We start from the raw sequence: 19088 nt of genomic DNA, 5'->3' as shown, positions 1-19088 counted from the left end.
GACAGAGACAGGCAGAGACAGACAGACAGCGAGAGAGACAGCGAGAGAGAGAGAGACAGAGAGACAAACAGTGAGAGAGAGAGAAAGAAACAGCGAGAGAGAGAGACAAACAGCGAGAGAGAGACAAACAGCGAGAGAGAGACAGAGAGACAGAGAGAGAGTGAGAGAGTGAGAGAGAGAGCGAGAGAGAGAGAGAGAAAATAAAGCTAAATAAAGAGAAAGAGAGAGATCCAGTATCTTAGTAAAGGTATACATACTGTCTGAGATCTCCCAGAGCCGTGGAGGAAGGTGGCTGAAGTACTCGTGCTGGAGAGCTGCCTGAGCAGACAGACGGTTCTTTGGGAAGCACTGGAGGAACCTAGAGGCTAACTCCTCAGCATGGTCCACATAGCCCAACCTACAGGGAAGACAGACAGACAGTTAGCATGGTTCACTACCTACATAACAGAAACGGGGCAGAAGGTAGCCTAGTGGTTAAAGTGTTGGGCCAGTAGCCGAAAGATGTCTTGTTCAAATCCCCTAGGCGACAAGGTGAAAAATCTGTCGATGTGCCCTTGAGCAAAGCACTGAAACTTAATTGCTTCAGGGTTGCCATTGACAATGGCTGGCCCTGGTGTCTCAGGGGGAATTTCCAATTCACACATACAGTTGAAGTTTACATACACCTTAGCCAAATACATTTAAACTCAGTTTTTCACATTTCCTGACATTTAATCCTAGTAAAAATTCCATGTCTTAGGTCCATTAGGATCACCACTTTATTTTAAGAATGTGAAATGTCAGAATAATAGTAGAGAGAATGATTTATTTCAGCTTTTATTTCTTTCATCACATTCCCAGTGGGTCAGAAGTTTACATACACTCAATTAGTATTTGGTAGCATTGCCTTTAAATTGTTTAACTTGGGTCAAACGATTTGGGTAGCCTTCCACAAGCTTCCCACAATAAGTTGGGTGAATTTTGGCCCATTCCTCCTGACAGAGCTTGTGTAACTGAGTCAGGTTTGTAGGCCTCCTTGCCAGCACACACTTTTTCAGTACTGCCCACAAATGTTCTATAGGATTGAGGTCAGGGCTTTGTGATGGCCACTCCAATACCTTGACTTTGTTGTCCTTAATCCATTTTGCCACAACTTTGGAAGTATGCTTGGGGTCATTGTCCATTTGGAAGACCCATTTTCGACAAAGCTTTAACTTCCTGACTGATGTCTTGAGATGTTGCTTCAATATATCCACATAATTTTCCTACCTCATGATGCCATCTATTTTGTGATGTGCACCAGTCCCTCCTGCAGCAAAGCATCCCCACAACATGATGCTGTCACCTCTGTGCTTCACGGTTGGGATGGTGTTCTTCGGCTTGCAAGCCTCCCCCTTTTTCCTCCAAACATAACGATGGTCATTATGACCAAACAGTTCTATTTTTGTTTCATCAGACCAAAGGATATTTCTCCCAAAAATACGATCTTTGTCCCCATGTGCAGTTGCAAACCATAGTCTTGATTTTTTTATGGCGGTTTTGGAGCAGTGGCTTCTTCCTTGCTGAGCGGCCTTTCACGTTATGTCGATATAGGACTCGTTTTACTGTGGATATAGATACTTTTGTACCTGTTTCCTCCAGCATCTTCAGGTCCTTTGCTGTTGTTCTGGGATTGATTTGCACTTTTCGCACCAAAGTACGTTCATCTCTAGGAGACAGAACGAGTCTCCTTACTGAGCGGTATGACGGCTGTGTGGTCCCATGGTGTTTTTACTTGCGTACTATTGTTTGTACAGATGAACGTGGTACCTTCAGGCATTTGGAAATTACTCCCAAGGATGAACCAGACTTGTAGAGGTCTACAATTTATTTTCTGAGGTCTTGGCTGATTTCTTTAGATTTTCCCATGATGTCAAGCAAAGAGGCACTGAGTTTGAAGGTATGCCTTGAAATACATTCACAGGTACACCTCCAATTGACTCAAATGATGTCCTTCTGAGAAAGACAACAGACTATTAGCATGGTGGACACACCCTCCATACACACTGCCTCCTCTCCCTGGCATGCCCGTGACACAGGCCGACCCGGTCACCATGAAAAATGAAAGACTTCATCAAAGAGGGTGAAGACAGAGGCATTCTCTCAACTCCCTGTAGGCTTTCATCGACCTGCTCCTGTGTGTGTGCATGTGCGTTTGACGCGTGTGTGTTCGTACGGGGAGGCTCTGAACTCCTGAACCCGCCTACCATCCAGCACCGAAGGGGAAGCAGAAAAAATAACAAAGTACAACCAAGTCAGTAATTAGGCCTGCAGTCCATTAAATAAACATGATGTTATTCCTCCCTCTGCCGGATCTACCGAGCTGTGTGTGTGTGTGTGTGTGTGTGTGTGTGTGTGTGTGTGTGCGTGTGTGTGTGTGTGTGTGTGTGTGTGTGTGTGTGTACAGTATGGGTGTATGTGTGTGTGTGTGTGTGCATGTACAGTGTGTGTGTGTGTGTGTGTGTGTGTGTGTGTGTGTGTGTGTGTGTGTGTGTGTGTGTGTGTGTGTGTGTGTGTGTGTGTGTGTGTGTGTGTGTGCGAGAGAGAGAGAGAGAGAGAGAGAGAGAGAGAGAGAGAGAGAGAGAGACCTCTGAGTTCTCATCACAGACAGACCTAATGCCAGGAACTCTGAAGCCCACTCCCACAGTTCCTCCTCCTGTCTCTCCTCCTCTCAGAGGGAATAGAGCAGATCTACACTACTGAACTCAATAGACCCTCTCTGCAGAGAGGAACACAGCTAACTAACTCCATCAGGGCCTTCTTCTCCCTTCATTTTCACCACAGATGTTGGATGTTGAACTCAATGTAAAAATGGGTAGGTTCCCATTTTAAACTTAACATAACTTTTGAGGCTTAAGGGTGGGGTAATGCAGAGGGGTATAATGATTACTACAGGTCACTGTGTGATTGATCTAGAACATACTGTATAATCAGAAAGAGTAGTGTGCGTTTACAAGTCAGGTTTTAGCATGACAGAAAAAGGTACAAAATCCCATCAGGCATTGCTAATTTGACCTGATAAAAGGTGTCTGAGCAACAACAGAGCCAGAAACAAAGGAACAAACAGGTATCACTGACTGGGTGAACTTCACCTCCATATAAAAGCCTTAGAAAACAAAGGGCTTGTGTTGCTGATATAGGTGTGCATTCCTGCCTGCTAACGGTGTCAGCTAGCCTGAGCGTGAAGATTCACTCGGCTAGCTAGCTAGGTCAGATGCTACGAGTAAACAAGCACACATCTGTGATCGATATCTCCTCCGACAATCAAACATCCCGGGTTGATGGGACGTTCACAGCGGAAAGAAGCATTCCATCTTCAGAGCGAGACGCCTTTTCATGTCTTCATGTTTTTCCATGAGGAAACAACAGCCGGGACCTGGGAGGGCAGAAAGCGCGTGCGTGTGTGTGTGTGTGTGCCTGTGTGTGACTACAGGCAGTAACACCTGCTCCTATTGTTGGCCCACCACTATGCCATGGTTATAACTCAGGCAAGGCACGGCAGCACCGCAGGACCTTTCAACAGCACCCAACATGGCTAGCAACCAAACGCTATTTTGGAACAAGTCTTTGTGGCTGTGTCAAAACATATGTCCCTGCAAGACCCGACAGCAGTCCAGGAGAGCTGCTTGCCTTTCAGCATGTGTGAGTCATTGTGGATGAGGGTACTATTGCACAAAGAGATATGTGAGAGCAGAACGGATCTACACACTGACAAGCTCTGTCTGGCATGCAACACCACCGTCAGCCGAGCTACTTTCAAAGACTCCGCTGGCTAATAAAGTGCTGAACACAGGGTTATATGGGTTATACAAGCTGTACTGAACATACAGTCAATGTAAACAGGGGGGGTAGTCTTACCATTACAAAAACACACAAGCACTTCCGAAACCGTTAAACTGAGGAATGCCAGCATGCCGTGTGCTCTGACCCTTACATGTTATTCGCATGCGATGCCTGTGAATGTCTGATCTGATCCAACAAACCATAGAAGGAGAAAACTACCTCAGCTATCCATATCAGAGCAGTAGGGAGGTGGGTACGGGGCAGAGGGAGAGGGGGAGAGATAGGAGGAGGGAGAGAGAGAGAAAGAGAGAGAGTGGGTGGGAGAGAGGGAGAGGGAGAGCTCTCAGTGCAAGGAGAAGAAAGAGAGAGAGGAATTAGGAGGGGGAGAGAGAGAGGCATTGGGAGGGGAAGAGAGAGAGAGGAATTGGGAGGGGGAGAGAGAGAGGAATTGGGAGGGGAAAAGAGAGAGAGGAATTGGGAGGGGGAGAGAGCGACGGAGAGGAAGAGGGAGAGAGAGAGGAATTGGGAGGGGGAGAGAGAGAAAGAGAGAGAGGAATTGGGAGGGGGAGAGAGAGAGGAATTGGGAGAGGGAGAGAGGAATTGGGAGGGGGAGAGAGAGAGAGGAATTGGGAGGGGGAGAGAGAGAAAGAGAGAGAGGAATTGGGAGGGGGAGAGAGAGAGGAATTGGGAGAGGGAGAGAGGAATTGGGAGGGAGTGAGAGAGAGAGGGAGAGGGATGCATGTGTTCATATCAACTTCATCAGGACCTGGCACGGTATAAAAGGAGGGGGAAGAAGCAGCGGTCGTTAACATTCCTCCCCGTTTCTTTCTTCACATATTTATTTCCTCATGGACTGGCTGGGGTCCAAGGGGAGGAGGGGGGAACGGGGCAGGGGCCAGAGTGGCTAGGCAGATGGGGTGGAGTGGAGTGGAGCAGGGCGCCGGGCCGGTGGGACATACATATAGACAGGGAGAGGGGCCAGGGACAGACAGACAGACTGTGTGAACTGTAGCGTTTGGCATGCTCATCCTGGGGGGTCAGACATAGAGGGCATGGGACACGGCAGTCATTCTTCTAAGGTCAGTCTGTCTGTCAGTCAGTCTGTTACCCAGGTCAGTCTGTCTGTCAGTCAGTCTGTTACTGAGGCTCCACTATCAACTGGCTGACTTTCTGACTCTCACTACAACAGTATCTCTCTCACTACTACAGTATCTCTCTCACTACTACAGTATCTCTCTCACAGACTGAGAGAAAATCTACAATTACTGTACTTGTAGACACACAAACTGACAAACATAAAATGTACTGCCGCTCTCTTTCTCTCTCGTTTTGAGCCATCAATCACATTTTATTTTATATTCATCTGAAAAAGGAAACTGTGATACAGCAAGAGAGAATGTGGAACCTTGACTTTTAAACACTGGGCCATGGTCAATGTGGTCACTACAGAGGCCAAGAGTTATCAGCACTGAGCCAGACCAGAATACTGTGAGACATTCTGTGTATCTGTGACCAAATCATCAAGTCACCCTGTCTCTGCCTGTCCCCTCAGGCTCCTGATGAGTGCCAGGGGCAGAGTGCGGTCCACATCTGGAATGCCCCCTGTGCCCTTTCCTGCCATCTGTGTCAGGGCTGACTGCTCTGGTGGCACGACACCAGTGGCATGACCCCAATCTGGGAGCCCCCCCCCCTCTAAAACAGATGAACCCTGGGAAGAGTGTGTGAGCTGTCTGTAGGTCTAGACGCCTCAAGGGTAGAGAGCTGAGAGGAAGGACACACACACACACAACAGCCATCTCTAACTGGGCTACTAATGTATGTTAGGGGACCAGAACAGTCCCAGGGGTCTTCAGTATGGAGGGCTCAGGGAGAGAAAAGAGAGGGATGTATGGATGGAGTGGTGGGGGGTTGGCGGTCTGGAGCGTATTGCCCTTGGGAACTTTCATAGACAGGAAGAGCACAAAAGTGGGTCTGTGGGAAAATGGCCCTCTGACCTAGCATACAAAATGGCCATCTGACCTGGCATACAAAATGGCCCTCTGTCCATGCATACACATATGAATAGGCGCTCACACACAACATTTTATGTGACAAAAACAGTACACTTACTTATTCCATGCTTGTCTGAGCTTCTTGGAACTGTAGACAGTAAAGCTGTCTGAATGGGTAAAGACACAGAGACAATAGAAACATGTTCATATTCATCATCAGGACACATTTGTGAAGTTTTGCAACAAATGTTTCATTGTACAGTACGTGATTTAACAAGAGGTTAACATCAGTTGGTAGAGCATGATGCTTGCAACGCCAGGATAGTGGGTTCGATTCCCAAGGCCACCGTACTTAAAATGTATGCACGCATAACTATAGGTCGCTTTGGATAAAAACATCTGCTAAATGGCACTATTATTATATATTAAAAGTATTTTTGTGTGTGTGTGTGTGTGTGTGTGTGTGTGTGTGTGTGTGTGTGTGCGCCTACGGTATGAATGGCTAGGTGTATGTGTGTGAGTAAATGTGTACGAACTGTGTGTGTTCCCTTCTGACAGCTCAACTCCCTCATCCAAAACCTCTGTGTGGAGACCTCTGTTTTCAGACTAGCACTGTAACTGCCAACCTCCAGGACAGCTAGACAGCCAACCACGGGTTAGGGAGAGGGGGAGAGGGGAGAGAGACAGCTAGACAGCCAACCACGGGTTAGGGAGAGGGGGAGAGGGGAGAGAGAGAGTAGCCACTGTTCCACTGCTAGACAGACGGGCAGAGAGAAACGGAATAGCTACAGTTTGAGTTAAGGAGTTATTGAGTGGGGAGGATAGAGAGATGGTGAGACTGTTCCAGAGTCAGGGATTAGACATATATGAGACAGAGTTGTTTTGATATCCAGATTACTCCTGTCTTTCTCAAATGTCTGATATACTGTGGTTATACTAAATATCCTCCAGCCCATCGTAAAGCACCAAGGTCAGGCTAAGTGTCATGGCTGTCTACGTTTCAAACCTAAACGGTTGTGCTGCGAACACCAGAGTGAAAATAAACCAGGGCTGTAAACATGGCTGTGTATTATTGAAAGTAACGCTGACAATGTGAAGAATCATAAACAACGTGCTGATACCACCTCTGTGTTTGATTTAATGTCTGGAAACTGAATACAGTTCAGGAGGAAGACTAAAACCTGGTCAGATTGAGAAGCTCTCAGTGAGGTTGGATATATTCAGGAGGGATATAGAGTGAGACAACACTGTCCTCTGGTGGTGGAAAGATATAACTACACCCAGAGTGTTAACTTTCTTTTGATAAAGCATTTTCACAGCTCCATCTGTTGCGTGCTAATGATCACTTTATGGTTGAGTGATGGTGACAATGAGAGGGTTGAAACAGCTGTTTAGATTAGATCACTGTGACATTGAGCATCCACTTAGAGCAAAAATAAGAAAATAAAAGCTTTTCTCTATCCCGGGATTCAGTCAAAAGATTGTTCACCTTATGGAGGAAACAGGTAGCTTGGAGAGACACTTATTAAGAGAGGGAGGTGGTCTTGCATTGGACATTTGATCAGGCAACTGCCTCAATTGCTGATAATAAAAGTGTGTATTGTGTGTGTACCTATTGTCATGCAAAGATCATTCACTGATCTGGTACACTGAAGCCAGGTCTGTGGATGACAGGAGCAGCAGGACAGAACAGTGTGTGTTGCTCACACAGCTGCCCACTGCAGCAGGACAACATAGAACTATGGCCAACCACAGCCATGGCCACAGGACATGAGATTAGGTGTGTGTGTTTGTGTGTGTTTCACACCCCAGTTCCTCTGTAATTGGTCACAGGAGATACATACAGCTAGATACGCCACTCACATTATGATACCCCTGCTCTCTCTCTGTCCCTCTTCGTCTCCCTCCATCCTCCTCTCTCTGTCACTCCTCTAATTCCCCCTCTATCTCTCTGTGTGTTCCAGCATGCCAACACTAATCTGCGAGCACCGTCCAGTCTGTCTCTAATGAGCTCCCAGAGGGCAGCAGCAGTAGCTTTAGTATGGCACAGGGATGGCACAGCGATGGTACGGCTGGCTCACAGGCCTGCCTGAGCTGTGTGAACTACAGAGGCATGCCTCCAAGGTTTACAAAGTAGAACTGGAGTCAAAGTCTGGTTCTGACTGTTGGACCTAGGGTGTATGTGTGTGTGTGTGTGTGTGTGTGTGTGTGTGTGTGTGTGTGTGTGTGTGTGTGTGTGTGTGTGTGTGTGTGTGTGTGTGTGTGTGTGTGTGTGTGTGTGTGTGTGTGTGTGTGTGTGTGTGTGCGTGTGCGTGTGAGAATGTGTTCCTCACCTGGTTTGAAGTGGGGCAGAGAGTGGACCCCTGGCCAGGTATCCTCACAGGGGGTGCCTAGGACCTGAAAGAAGGAGGGAGACAGAAGGAGAGAGAATAAGAGAGGGAGAAGAAATGCATCAGACAGACACACGCTGTGTCCATATCAACACATTCATATTTCAACAACAAAGTTGGGCCACAGAGAAAGGAAAAGATGAGATCGTCTTATGGAGAAAACATTTAATTTCTATGTGTCACGACTTTCGCCGAAGTCGGGTCCTCTCCTTGTTCGGGTGGCGCTCGGCGGTCAGTGTCGCCTGTCTTCTAGCCATCACTGATCCTCTTTTAATTTTCCATTTGTTTTGTCTTGTTTTCCTCACACCTGGTTTCAATCCCCTCAATCACTTGTTGTGTATTTAACCCTCTGTTCCCCCCATGCTTTGTGTGGGATTGTTTATTGTTTCATGTATGCGCACGTTAGACTGGTTGCGCTGGGTTATGTCAACCCGTATTGTATTTCGTGTTCGTTGTGTCATGTGTTTTTGGTTCGCCTAAATAAAAGGCTCCGTTTGCTACCCAATATCTGCTCTCCTGCGCTTGACTCCTTACAGCCATTTACGCACACCTAACACTATGACCGAAGAGGAACCTCTGAATCACTAAGGTCCTTAACAATGACCACATTTACATGCGCACAGTATCCGGGTAGTAGGTTATATCACGCTTAAGGTCGTATTTGTGATAAGCTGTTTACATGTACCTTTGATGTCCCGCTCATGAGTATCCCTGTATCCATGAATAAACAGAATATTCCTCAATTAAGTTCATATGGGTTAAATTGAATAGTAACTGAAATACGGACACTGACTGTAGGTCTACAACCTCTAATATGTAGCATAATATAAAAAAATATGTTAATCTATTTTTTAAATGAATATTTAAAACATACAATATACTTGCAGTGAAGCCGCTCAACAACTACATCACATTAGTCATCTAACAGCCTCCATCCAGAGCGACACACAGAAAAAAACAGGGTCAATGCCATGCTCAAGGGCACGTTGACAGATCTCCCACCAGCCCTCCAAGAGCTGCCCCTCAAACATCCAAGACCCCCACCCCACAGTTCCCCAAGAGCTGCCCCTCGAACATCCAAGACCCCCACCCCACAGTTCCCCAAGAGCTGCCCCTCAAACATCCAAGACCCCCACCCCACAGTTCCCCAAGAGCTGCCCCTCAAACATCCAAGACCCCCACCCCACAGTTCCCCAAGAGCTGTCCCTCAAACATCCAAGACCCCCACCCCACAGTTCCCCAAGAGCTGCCCCTCAAACATTCAAGACCCCCACCCCACAGTTCCCCAAGAGCTGTCCCTCGAACATCCAAGACCCCCACCCCACAGTTCCCCAAGAGCTGCCCCTCAAACATCCAAGACCCCCACCCCACAGTTCCCCAAGAGCTGCCCCTCGAACATCCAAGACCCCCACCCCACAGTTCCCCAAGAGCTGCCCCTCAAACATCCAAGACCCCCACCCCACAGTTCCCCAAGAGCTGCCCCTCGAACATCCAAGACCCCCACCCCACAGTTCCCCAAGAACTGCCCCTCAAACATCCAAGACCCCCACCCCACAGTTACCCAAGAGCTGTCTCTCAAACATCCAAGACCCCCACCCCACAGTTCCCCAAGAGCTGCCCCTCAAACATCCAAGACCCCCACCCCACAGTTCCCCAAGAGCTGTCCCTCGAACATCCAAGACCCCCACCCCACAGTTCCCCAAGAGCTGTCCCACGAACATCCAAGACCCCCCCCACAGTTCCCCAAGAGCTGTCCCTCGAACATCCAAGACCCCCCCACACAGCCACCCCCCTGAGAGAAAATGTATAAATAAGTACAATCACTCCATTCCCCACCCCCAAGACCCCCCTCCCTCCCCCCCAAAAAATGAACAAAAGATAAAAAAGAGAAAGACAAAGGAAAACAGAAAACAACTATGCAAAAAACAAAAGACATCAAGGACAACAAAAATCCTAACAGCAAGGCCAACTGAATATGTTTGAGTGCATTTATGGCACTACTTACATGTGTGTGTGTCCGTGTATGTGCACATATGTGCATTTGGGAGTGTGTGTATATTGCATGTGTACAAACACCTGCACGGCATCAGCCTCAACATTAACTGTTACCTACTGTCACGCTCTGACCTAAGAGAGCTGCTTTTTTCTCTGTTTAGTTAGGTCAGGGTGTGATATGAGTGGGCATTCTATGTTTTTTGTTTCTATGTTTAGTTCTTGTTTTCTATTTCTATGTTGGAGTTTTGGGATGATCTCCAATTAGAGGCAGCTGGTTCGCGTTGTCTCTAATTGGAGATCATATTTAAGTTGGGTTTTTTTCTATTGTGTTTTGTGGGTAGTTGTTTTCCGTTTTGTGGTTGTTGCCTGACGGAACTGTTTGCTGTCGTTTTTGTTCCTTTGTAAAGTGTTTCATTTTTTCATTAAATAATAATCATGAACACTCAACACGCCGCGCCTTGGTCCCCTCTATATGACTGCCGTTACACCTACTCTGGCCTTCAGTGTCATTCAAATGTACTTTTTGTTATGTTTTATTTTGACAGAATTTTTTTTACTTTTATCTTTGACTGTCATTCTACCCCCCGCCCAACAACTCCCACTTGTCTCCAATTACACATCCCAACCCTCAGCTTCCCTCAGCCCATCTCACCTATCTCTGCTGGCCACCCTCTGGATTTCTATGCGAAATATAATATTATCTTCTGCAGAATTATGCATTTCTTTCAGAGAAATTATACATAATATGTCTCGGGAACAGGAGTGGAGAAAAATTATTTCTTACTGTTTCGACCAAATACAATATGCACTCAAGACGAGAAATGTGTTATGTCATTTTCTCAGCTTTTGATTTCCTTAAAACAGGTCAAACTGATGAAATTTGGAAATTTTGCACTGGACCAATCTTTCCACTGTTTTGGAGTTATTCCGTTTTCTCCCCAGTCCCTAAACGAAACAGACAACTTTACCGGTATTAACTAGATTGCTAATGCATTCCTTCTATCAATGTAAGACATTATTTTGGTCAGCACCACTTTATTTAGTCTTCTGGAGTAACACGTTATGGCAGAAGAGAAGCTGCACGTGTCAAACTATAGATGACACGGCCTACCAAATGTCGGAAATATAAAAACATCATTCCACAACACTCATGATATGTGAAACTGAGCCTGCACAGACCACAGAAACAACAGTAAATTGGATGTTTACATGGCACAGTACCCTGTCTTGGCTCCCAAGTGGCGCAGCGGTCCAAGGCACTGCATCTCAGTGCTAGAGGCGTCACTACATACCCTGGTTCGATTCCAGGCTTTATCACAACCGGCTGTGATTGGGAGTCCCATTGGGCGACGCACAATTGGCCCATCGTCTTCTGGTTTAGGGTTTGGCTGTGGTAGGCCGTCATTGTAAATAAGAATTTGTTCTTAACTGACTTGCCTAGTTAAATAAAGGTTCAATTATCCAGGCTTTTCATAACCGGGATACAAGCCTTTTCGGGTTATTGTAAACAGGATATGATGTTTATATACGTCAACTCAGAAGCAGAACACTTGACTATCCCGAATAATAATGGGATATTGGTGTGTATGTAAACGTGGTGAATGAGTCGCACAGTCACAGACATGGTTACCTGCTAACCCTTATTCTCCTACAATGTGTTTACACCAAGATCACATTCAAGAAGTGAAGGTCAATGTTGTGCTGAGATAATTGTGTGTGTGTGTGAGCTAGAGAAAAGCCCTTTGTTGACTTTGGGTGTCAAGCAGAGATCACTGAATCAAACACACACACACACACACATACACAAACACACACACATAAATTGGCGAGGTGTACACACTCAGAGGAGCAGAAACACACCTCACTCACACAGACTGGGTTAAAGGGATACTGCGAGATTTCAAGATTTTGTTTGTTTTTCTACTTACCCAGAGTCAGACAAACTCATTGATGCCACTTGTATGTCTGTGTGCAGTTTGGAGATGAATGAAGTTAGAATATTGTTAAAATATTAGTAAAACGAACAAATGTATAAAATATTGATTAATGTGTATAGCTTTGAAAGACAATGACCAACCACCCAGCTTTAGAGTCATTAGAAGGTCTACTTCCCTGTTTGTGAGAGGAGCTGACTACTGTACCGGGACTCTCCCAACAATTACACTAACCTAACAATGTTCTAACTTCAATCATCTCCAAACTGCACGCAGAGACATACAAATGGGATCCATGAGTTTGTCTGACTCTGGGTAAGTAGAAAAACAAACCTTGATCTCAAAATCTCGCATGAGCATGAGAGGGAGATAGAGATAGAGAGAGGTGGGTGGGTGGTTGGTTGGGGAGTGAGTGTGAGAGCATGAGAGGGAGAAGAAGAGGGAGAGAGAGAGAGGGTATTTGAAGTGTAGGGGTGGGACTTGGGATAGAAAGGCAGAGGCTGAAACACAAGCTGCATATACTCTAGTCCCAACCACAGTGTCAGAGTAGAGATGAGCCAAAACATACAGCCTAGTCAATGTGCTCATGTATTTACAGTCAACCCCAGCAGAGGACAGCAGTGTACCATGACCTGCAGAGCACAACATGGACAGGGGATGGGGATTGGATTGTTTGTGTGTGTGTGTGCCAAACCCCTGACCGCAGTCACACACAAAGGGTGATCCCCCCCGTCCAACCGCCTCCCTGAGGCGCAGAGTGAAATTAGCTGTCCCCTCTCCGTCACCCCCTCAGCCCTGTAGGGAAACACTCACTACCTTAATTACAGCCACACACACAGCATCGCTCACCGTGGCCACCCACACCACGACACCGGCCACGGCAGCTTCATCATTGCCACGGAAACATGACACATCTCCACAGCAACACCAACATGCTAATACATCACAAATGAACTATGCCAACCTTTCATTCATTTTGAGCTGATACACACACACAATTCCACTCCCTACCTAAGTCCTGCTCTTTCTTTCTGCCTTTCTCCCTCTATCTATCTCTCTCTGTCCTCCGCCAGCCAGTCCGGGTGTGTTGGTTGATTTCCCCTCTGATCTCTTGTTACTGTCAGGCAGCGCTGTAAGGTGCGGCTCGGTGTGTGTGTGTGCAGTGCTGTGTTTGTTCTGGTGACACACAGCCTTCAGGACGGAAATTAGCTCAGGCAGCCGCAGCCTGCCACTCAGGACTGTCTGACTGACTGTCTGACTGGCTTCAGAGGAGAAGCAGGGGGCGTCCCTACCAAACACTAACACTAGCCTGCGCCCCAAATGGCACCCTATTCCCTTTCTAGAGCATTAATTTTGACCAGGGCTGAAAGGGGACACAGCCTTACCACTACTACCACTAATGTTTCTGTAGCCAGAGTCTCTGTCTTTATGGTTCTAGTGTGTTGAATGTAGATATCACACACTGTCACAGTAAATTAAGTAAAGGGATTAAAAGGAAAGTAAGAGATCAAAGTAAAGAAAAGGTATATATTAACACTACCACTACTACTTCCACTACCGCCGCCACCGCTAATGCCGCCACCACCACCACCACTAACACCTCCACCACCAATACCACCACCACCACTACCACTACCACCACCACCACCAATACCACCACCACCACTACCACCACCAATACCACCACCACCACCACCACCAATAACACCACTACCACCACCCCCACCACCATTACCACTACCACACCACCACCGCTAACGCCACCACCATCACCACTACCACAAACACTACCACCAACACGACTACCACCACCAACACTACCACTACCACCGCCACAGCTAAAGCCGCCACTTCCACCACCACCAATACCACCACCACCACCACCAATACCACCACCACCACTACCACCATCACCAATACCGCCACCACCAATACCACCACCACCACCACTACCACCACTAACACTACCACAACCACCACCAACACTACCACTGACACTACCACTAACACCACCACCACAACTACCACTACCACTACCACCACTACCACCTCCACTACAACTAACATCACCACCACCACTTACACTACCACCACCACTAACACTACCACCACCGCTAACACCACCACCACCATCACCACCACTACCACTACCACCACCACCACCAACACTATCACTAACACTACCAACACCACGACAACCACCACCAACACTACCACTACCACCGCCACCGCTAACGCCGCCACCACCACCCCCACTACCACTACCACCACCACCAATACCACCACCACTACCACTACCACTACTACACAACCACAACTAATACTACCACTAACACTACCAGTACCACTAACACCACCACATCCACTACCACCACCATCACTACCACTACCACCACCACCAACACCACCACCAAAACCACCACCAACACTACCACCAATACTACCACTAACACTACCACCACCACCACTACCACTACCACCAACACTACAACTACCTCACCACCACCACTAACACTATCACCACCACCACTACCACCACTACAACCACCACCACCACTAACAGTACCACCACCACTACCACCACAACCACCACTAACACTACCACCAACACTACCACCATCACTAACACTACAACCACCACCAACACTATCACCACCACCAACACTACCACTACCACCACCACTACCACCATCACTAACACTACCACTACCACCGACACTACCACTACTACCACCATCACTAACACTACCACTACAACCGACACTACCACCACCACAAACACTACCACAACCACCACCACCAACACAACCACTACCACCACCACTAACAATACCACAACTAACACTACCACCACCACCAACACTACCACCATCACTACTACCACTACACCTACCACTACCACTAACACCACCACCACCACCACTACCACCACCACTACCACCACCAGCACCACCACTAACACCACCACCACTACCACCACCACTAAAACCACCACCACCACACTCACCACTACCATGTGGTGTTAGTGGTGGTAGTGTTAGTGTTAATGGTAGTGTTGGTGGTAGTGTTAATGTTGGTGGTAGTGGTTGTTGTGGTGGTACTGTTAGTGTTAGTGGTAGTGGTGGTAGTGGTGATGGTGGTGGTAGTGTTGGTGGTGGTGTTAGTGGTGGTGGTGGTGGTAGTGTTAGTGGTAGTATTAGTAGTAGTGGTAGTGTTGGTGGTGTTAGTGGTGGTGTTAGTGGTGGTGGTAGTAGTAGTGGTAGTGGTGTTAATGGTGGTGGTAGTGGTAGTGGTGGTGGTACTGTTAGTGTTAGTGTTAATTTAACACCACCACCACTACCACTACTACTACCACCACCACTAACACCACCACCACTAACACCACCAACACTACCACTACTACTAACACTACCACTAACACTACCACCACCACCACCACTAACACCACCACCAACACTACCACCACCATCACCACTACCACTACCACTACCACCACTACCACTAAGACTAACAGTACCACCACAACAACCACTACCACCACCATTAACACCAACACTAACACTACCACCACCACCACCACTACCATTAACACTAACACTACCACCACTACACCACCTCCACTAGCACCACCACTAACATCACCAGTAACACCACCACCACCACCACTAACACAACTACCACTACTAACACCACCAGTAACACCACAACCACCACAAACACCACCACCACTACCATTAACACTACCACCACCACCACCACCACTGCCAATACCACTAACACCACCACAACTACCATTAAAACTACCATTAACACTACCACCACCACCACTTCCATTAACACTAACACCCTCACCACCACTACCACCACCACCACCACCACGAACACTACCACCACCACCACCACCACCAACACTACCACTAACACAACCATGAACACTACCACCACCAACACCACCACCAAAAACACTACCACCATCACCACTACTACTACTACTACACCTACCAGTACCACCACCACCACCACCAATAACACCACCACCACTAGCACCACCACTACCACTACCAGCACCACCACTAACACCCCCCCTACCACCAGCACTACCATTACCACCACCACAACCACACTCACCACTACCACTACCACCACTACCATTAACACTAACAGTACCACCACCACTACCACCACCATTGACACCAACACTAACACTACCACCACCACTACCATTAACACCACCACCACCACCACCACTACTACTAACACTACCACCACTAACACCACCACCACTAACATCACCACTAACACTACCACCACCACCACCACCAACACCACCACTACTAACACCACCAACACTACCACTACTACTAACACTACCACTAACACTACCACCACAACCCCCACTAACACCACTAGCCACACCATCACCACTACCACCACCACTACCATTAACACTAACACTACCACCACTACCATTAACACTAACACTACCACCACTACCATTAACACTAACACTACCACCACTACTACTAACACCACCACTACCACTAACACCACCACTACCAATACCACTACCACCACCAACACTACCACTACCACTACTACCACCACCACCACCACTACTAACACTACCACCACCACCACTAACACTACCACCACCACCAACACCACCACCACCCCCACTACCACTACCACAAACACCACCACCAACACTACCACCGCCCTCAACACTACCACCACCACCACCACTACCACTACCACCAGTACCACCAATACAACTAACACCACTAGCACTACCACTAACACCACCACCACCACTACCACTACCACCACCATTAACACTACCACCACTACTAACACCACCCCCACTAACACCACCACCAACACCACTACCACAACCATTAACACTAACACCACCACCACTAACACCACCACCACTAACACCACTACCACCACTAAAACCACCACTAACACCACCATTAACATCACCACCACTACCACTACTACCACTACTAACACCACCACTAACACCACCAGTAACACCACCACCACCACTAACACCACCGTTAACACCACCACCACCACCACTACCATTAACACTACCACTACCACCACCACCACCACCACCACCAATACCACTAACACCACCACCACTACCATTAACACTACCACCACCACCACCAATAACACTACCACCACCACCACCACCACTACCATTAACACTACCACCCTAACCACCACCACCACCACCACCACCACTACCACCACCACCACTACCATTAACACTACCACCCTCACTACCACCACCACCACCACCACCACTACCATTAACACTACCACTCATACCACCACCACCACCACCACCACTACCACCACCACCCCCACTACCACTAACACTACCCCCACCACCACTACTAACACCACCACTAACACCACTACAACCACTAACACCACCACCACCAACACCACCACTACCACCACCATTAACACTAACACTAACACCACCACCACTAACACCACTACCACTACCACCACTAAAACCACCACTAACATCACCACCACTACCACAACTACCACTACTAACACCACCACTAACACCACCAGTAACACCACCACCACTACTAACACCAACGTTAACACCACCACCACTACCACCACCACTACCATTTAACACTACCACTACCACCACCACCACCACCACCACCACCACCACCAATACCACTAACACCACCACCACTACCATTAACACTACCACCACCACCACCAATAACACTACCACCACCACCACCACCACTACCATTAACACTACCACCCTAACCACCACCACCACCACCACCACCACCACTACCATTAACACTACCACTCATACCACCACCACCACTACCACCACTAACACCACCACCCCCACTACTACTAACACTACCCCCACCACCACTACCATTAACACTACCACCACCACCACCACCACCACCACCACTACCACTACCACCACTACCATTAATACTACCACAACCACCACCACTACTACTAACACCACCACTAACACCACCACAAACACTAACACCACCACCACCAACACCACCACCACCACCACTAACACCACCACTACCACCACCATTAACACAAACACTAACACCACCACCACCACCACCACCACCACCACTAACACCACCACTACCACTACCACCACCAACACCACCACCACTACCACTACCACCACTAAAACCACCACTAACACCACCATTAACATCACCACCACTACCACTACTACCACTACTAACACCACCACTAACACCACCAGTAACACCACCACCACCACTAACACCACCACCACTACCACTACCATTAACACTACCACTACCACCACCACCACCACCAATACCACTAACACCAGCACCACTACCATTAACACTACCACCACCACCACCACCAATAACACTACCACCACCACCACCACCACCACCACTACCACCACTACTACTACCATTAACACTACCACCCTCACCACCACCACCACCACTACCACCACCACCACTACCATTAACACTACCACCCTCACTACCACCACCACCACCACCACCACCACCACTACCATTAACACTACCACTCATACCACCACCACCACCACCACCACCACCACCACCACCACCCCCACTACCACTAACACTACCCACACCACCACTACCATTAACACTACCACCACTACCACCACCACTACCATTAACACTACCACTACCACCACTACCACCCCCACCACTACCATTAACACTACCACCACCACTACCACTACCACCACTACCATTAATACTACCACAACCACCACCACCACTAACACTAACACTGGCTCTGTGGTCAAATCCAGCCAGATACGACCCAGCAGTCTACACACAACACATTTAGCACAGCAAGCCAGGCCTACTGACTGGTAAGTAATCCTCTTCAGTCAATCCACTCTTCTGCACCATTAGAGACAATTTACTGAG

The 19088-nt window shown here is 47.9% G+C and overlaps 1 protein-coding gene across 8 annotated transcripts in view; it reads right to left on the bottom strand.

Moving 5' to 3' along the window:
- Positions 1-19088, bottom strand: part of LOC106579405 (cyclin-dependent kinase 14) — a 215627-nt gene that overhangs the window by 58276 nt on the left and 138263 nt on the right. For all 8 annotated transcript variants that reach the window (XM_014159277.2, XM_045701627.1, XM_045701603.1 and 5 more), the window contains 3 exons: positions 8126-8189; positions 5911-5959; positions 258-397 (listed from right to left, as the gene is read on the bottom strand). In XM_014159277.2, the coding sequence (XP_014014752.1) occupies positions 258-397; positions 5911-5959; positions 8126-8189 (253 nt within the window). The remainder of the gene's footprint in view (positions 1-257; positions 398-5910; positions 5960-8125; positions 8190-19088) is intronic.

Source organism: Salmo salar, chromosome ssa02 (genome assembly GCF_905237065.1).
Source record: "Salmo salar chromosome ssa02, Ssal_v3.1, whole genome shotgun sequence".
In the NCBI taxonomy this organism is placed as follows: domain Eukaryota; kingdom Metazoa; phylum Chordata; class Actinopteri; order Salmoniformes; family Salmonidae; genus Salmo; species Salmo salar.
The sequence above is the reverse complement of the archived record's forward strand: the minus strand, read 5'-3'. Positions and strand labels throughout refer to the sequence as shown.